Source organism: Myotis brandtii, unplaced genomic scaffold, assembly GCF_000412655.1.
Source record: "Myotis brandtii unplaced genomic scaffold, ASM41265v1 scaffold693, whole genome shotgun sequence".
In the NCBI taxonomy this organism is placed as follows: Eukaryota; Metazoa; Chordata; class Mammalia; order Chiroptera; family Vespertilionidae; genus Myotis; species Myotis brandtii.
The window spans coordinates 2123156-2127452 of record NW_005370710.1 but is presented as its reverse complement, the minus strand read 5'-3'; the positions used below and the strand labels follow the sequence as shown (position 1 = coordinate 2127452).

The following is a 4297-nucleotide window of genomic DNA, read 5'->3' as shown; positions in this document are numbered from 1 at the left end:
GGGGGGCGGGAAGAGACTGGACAAAAATCGTGCACCTATGGATGAGGACAGTGCCGGGGGGTAAGGGCAGAGGGTGGGGTGGGAACCGGGTGGAGGGGAGCTATGGGGGGAAAAAAGAGGAACAACTGTAATAATCTGAACCTTAAAGATTTAATTAAAAAAAAAAGGGGGGGCGGAAATTGCTGTCCACGCTTTCAAAATGTGCCAGAATAGAAAAAAGAGCACTGGGGACACTGGGGGGATGAAGGAAGCAGCGGGCTCCACACCCCTCGGGCCGCTCAGTGGTTAGAGCCACGGCCCGAGCACAGAAGGGTCTTGGGTTCGATTTTCAGTCAAGGGGATGCAGGTTCAATCCCCGACCCTGGTCAGGGTGCGTGCGGCAGGCAACCAATCGGAGTGTCTCTCTCCCATCGATGTTTTCCTCTCTCTCTCCCTCTCCTTCCCTCTTTCCCTTCCACTCTGGAAAAAAAAGAAAATCAATGAGAAAATAGCCTTGGGTGAGGATTCACCAAAAACCCTCTTGGCCTAAACCACCAATTATGGTGAGTCCGTTTATGCCAAACCACGGTGTCGGTAAGCCCTCGGATTTGTTCTCTGTATGCTCCTGACCCGCGGCCAGCCTGACTCGATTCCGCTAAGTGCCTCAAGCCCAGAGCTCACCCCGCAGCGCCAGACTGGCTGGCGGCACACACCTTCCCACCGAACCAGCTGCCGAACGCAGCGATGCAGAATCCAACTCTCCCCTTCATGCCGCTCACCCCACTGTGAATGTTTAAGGTTCTTGTCGCCCCAAAAGAGAGAAGATGGAAAAGACTCACACACACGTGTAAGACAAACTGTCCACATACTCCAGGAATCTGCCGGGTGTGTGTAGGCACAGAGGGCACAGGTGTTCAAGGGCTTGGTCACGCGGGGGGACAGGCAAAGGGAGAGGGAGGTGAACTAGTCAATCAGGACAATCACCTGCGAACAGGTCAGCGGCATCACAGAGGACTTGGCCCTGACCCCAGGGAGGACAGGATCTGAGAGAGGACGAGGAATGAAGACGAGGCCACGCTAAGCCAGGGGCGCCTAGGAATGAGTCGGTTTGGGGGTTTGTAAATTTGAGATTTGCTTTTTCTGTTTGAATAGCAATATGGTTGGAAGAAAGCAGAGAAGGGTCATGTGCCCAAGACCAGGACTATCAGTGTTCACAGGAAGCAAGGAAATAATATCCAAAGGACTGGAAGGAACTCTGAGTTTGGCCCTAGCCAGTTTGGCTCAGTGGACAGAGCATTGGGCTGTGGACCGAAGGGTCCTGGGTTCAATTCCAGGCAAGGGCACGTACCTCGGTGGCAGGCTCCTCCCTGCACCTGACCCTGCTCGGGGCATGTGCAGGAGGCAACCCATCGATGCATTTCTCTCACATCGATATTTCTCTGTCTTTCCCTCTCTCTTCCACTCTCCCTAAAAATCGATGGAAAAATATCCTCAGGTGAGGATTAAAAAGAAGAAGAGCCCTAGCCAGTTTGGCTCAGTGGATAGAGCGTCGGCCTGTGGACTGAAGGGTCCCAGGTTTGATTCCAGCCAAAGGCATATGCCCGGGTTGCAGGCTCGATCCCCAGTAGGGGGCATGCAGGAGGCAGCCAATCAATGATTCTCTCATCGTTGATGTTTCTCTCTCCCTCTCCCTTCCTCTCTGAAATCAATAAAGATATATTAAAAAAAAAAAAAAAGAAGAAGAAAGAAACTCTGAGTTTGGAAGCTCTAACCCACATGGGGGACGTGAGAGGAACCGGCTTTGCATAGCAATCTGCGGCCGGACAGAAACCTGCTATTTTTAGAGTTCAGGTTCTACCGACTCCGAGTTAACTGCGTGCCCTACCATGAGTCAAACAAGATGGCCAGATAAGCCTCGTGAAAATGGGACTAAAAAATGAAGGAAACACAGGTTCGGCGCCGAGGTATGGTTTCTGGACTTTTTTTGTCTGATCCTGATCGCTGCGCCTCGCGGCAGCTTTAACATGAACCCCAAGACACCTGCCAACAGTCGCCGGAAGACGTGTGACTTTGAACGTTCCCGAAAGGTTTGCATTACAGGTTACTTATCTGGGGTGTGGAGGTGCCCTATTATTTTGGAGCCAGAAGGACAAAGCTCAGCGTCTAAACTTTTCCTGAAAATACTGAAGCCTGGGAGGGCGGAGTGAAGGAGAGGAAGGGAGGGAGCAGAGGGCTCTGTGCCCTCTTTGGAGGGTCCAGGCCATAGGACCCAGGCTCTCTCACCTCCTTTACCAGCTACACCCCTACCCACGCCACCTCCTGACACCATCTTCCAACAGCATACGTGTCCCAAAGCAACCTGACCTCCAGGTCCCCACACTGTCACTGCACACTCAAACCGAAACCCTGGCCAGCAGATTTCGCCCCGAAACCATGGCCTGCGCCACCCACAGCCACCGCGGGGCCAGCAGGCCAATCCCTGGCCGCCTCCCCTCCCTGGAGAGGGGTCCAGGTCTCCAGGGGGTCCCTAAGGTTCATGAAGACCCACAAAACTGGCATCAACTCGCTCCCCGGCACCAGAGTCCCAGCTGATGGCGTGACCCACCCAGGTCCTCATTGCACTGTTCCTGCAGGCCCACCCCACACAGGGAAACCCGAGAAAACAACTGAGAGAGAGAGAGAGAGAGAGAGAGAGGGAGAGAGAAGCGAGCGAGCGAGCAGGGCACTTCCTGCACGGTTCTCCCCCTCCCTGCGATCCCACGTGCCCTGGTGAGGAAGTACATGCTCCCCACACTCTGACTTCTGCTCCGTGGAAGTGTGTGGGCAGGAGCCGCGTGAACGAGCAATGAAAAATACCTGGTGAGCTGTTAGGCTTTCTGTTTTCAGATTGTAATGTTTCTCGAAAAGTTAGGACCACAAGAAAACACGTGGGCATAAAGCCCAGGACAGTCACGCAAGGCAACTCATGAATTCCCACCATCGGGAAAGACCCAACAATTCCTTTCCAAAATGTAATAAAACTTTTTCTAAAAAAAAAAAAAGCAGGAGAGAGAGAGAGAGGTAGAAAATACGTTTATAAGTATTAAGACTGGTAGGAAGGCGAGGAAAACAGCCCCTCGGTTTCCTCGTTTGAGGAAGGCCCCGTCTTTTGAAGTTCACCTGGGATGTGACCTGTGTCACTGAAATCATGCTCTCCAACTGCAAGTTCAGGACGGGAACGTGTAGATAAACAAACCATTAAAAACCTCTGCAAGCCCCGTTTCCAGGCCCTCAGGACTGGGATCGGCTGCTTCTCTCCAGGTGGAGAAACACGGGGCCCCTCGTCCAGGGGCCCCCCAGGGCGTGGTCCCAGGGACAGCAGCCCAGCGCCCCACTCCTGCCTTCAGGGAGCGACCCAGAGGGAGGCAGGCACCCATCTGGCCTGACCGGGTCAGCGAGAGGCACGCCCCTCCCTCCGGCCCGAGGTCCTTCCTGGGTGAGCTGGACTCTTGGACTCTGAGGTCAGCGGCAGTGACCCCTGGAGCTCAGCCTGCGCAAACAAGGCTGGCGGGAGGGGAGGGCTGCCCACTCCCCCACGGCCCTGCCACCCGTGGGGGGATTCATGGGACAGTCAACTCAGCCGCCAAGGCCTCTCACCCGAGAACCAGGACCCAAACCTGGGCCAGACTCTCCCTCTCCCTCTCCTCCCGCCTACGGCCTCACCTGGGAAGCAGCCCGTCATGAAGGAGAAAGGCCGTGGCCTGGCTCTGCCTCAGCGCACTGGGGGCTCCAGAGAAGTCCTTCTCCCCCCTCCCCCCACCCCAACCGGCCAGCTCCTGGGTCTTTACATTTTTAGACAGAAAAGCCAGGGCTGAGAGGCACAGGCTTGTTCTGAAACTGCGTTTACAGGGGATTTCACGTTCCTATGCGCTCATCTGGAGGAGGAGGCGGAGATGGGCGTCTGGGGCCCCCTAGTCACCGCCTGGCACTGCACTGTCCCCCCGGGCCCCGAGCCTCAGTCTCCCCATCTGTAAGAGGGACTGCGCTGGACAGCTGTCCCGGAGCTGTTGACTTCCGGAGTCCAGGAGGAGGACAGCCCCAGCCCATCCCGCACCCCACGTCCAGGAGGCCTCCAGGGGGTCGGCCGACGAGGCGGGGGCGATGGCCCAGAATCCCGAGCGCCCGGGCATCCCCGGGGCACCCGAGGGCGGAGGGGTACTCACGGGTCCCCGCGGTCAGGCCCTCGGCCCCCGCAGTCGATGGGGTTGAGCTCGTCCTGCGGAAAGGCGTGCGCCATGTAGTTGTCGTAGCCGAAGACGAACATGCCCCGCGCCAGGTC

General features: G+C 56.5%; 1 protein-coding gene across 1 annotated transcript in view; it reads right to left on the bottom strand.

The window, feature by feature from the left end:
- Positions 1-4297, bottom strand: part of EDEM1 (ER degradation enhancer, mannosidase alpha-like 1) — a gene marked incomplete at its 5' end in the record, with an annotated part of 22949 nt that extends 18652 nt beyond the window's left edge. The window contains one exon of the mRNA XM_005881922.2: positions 4182-4297. Coding sequence (XP_005881984.1) covers positions 4182-4297 — 116 coding nt within the window. The remainder of the gene's footprint in view (positions 1-4181) is intronic.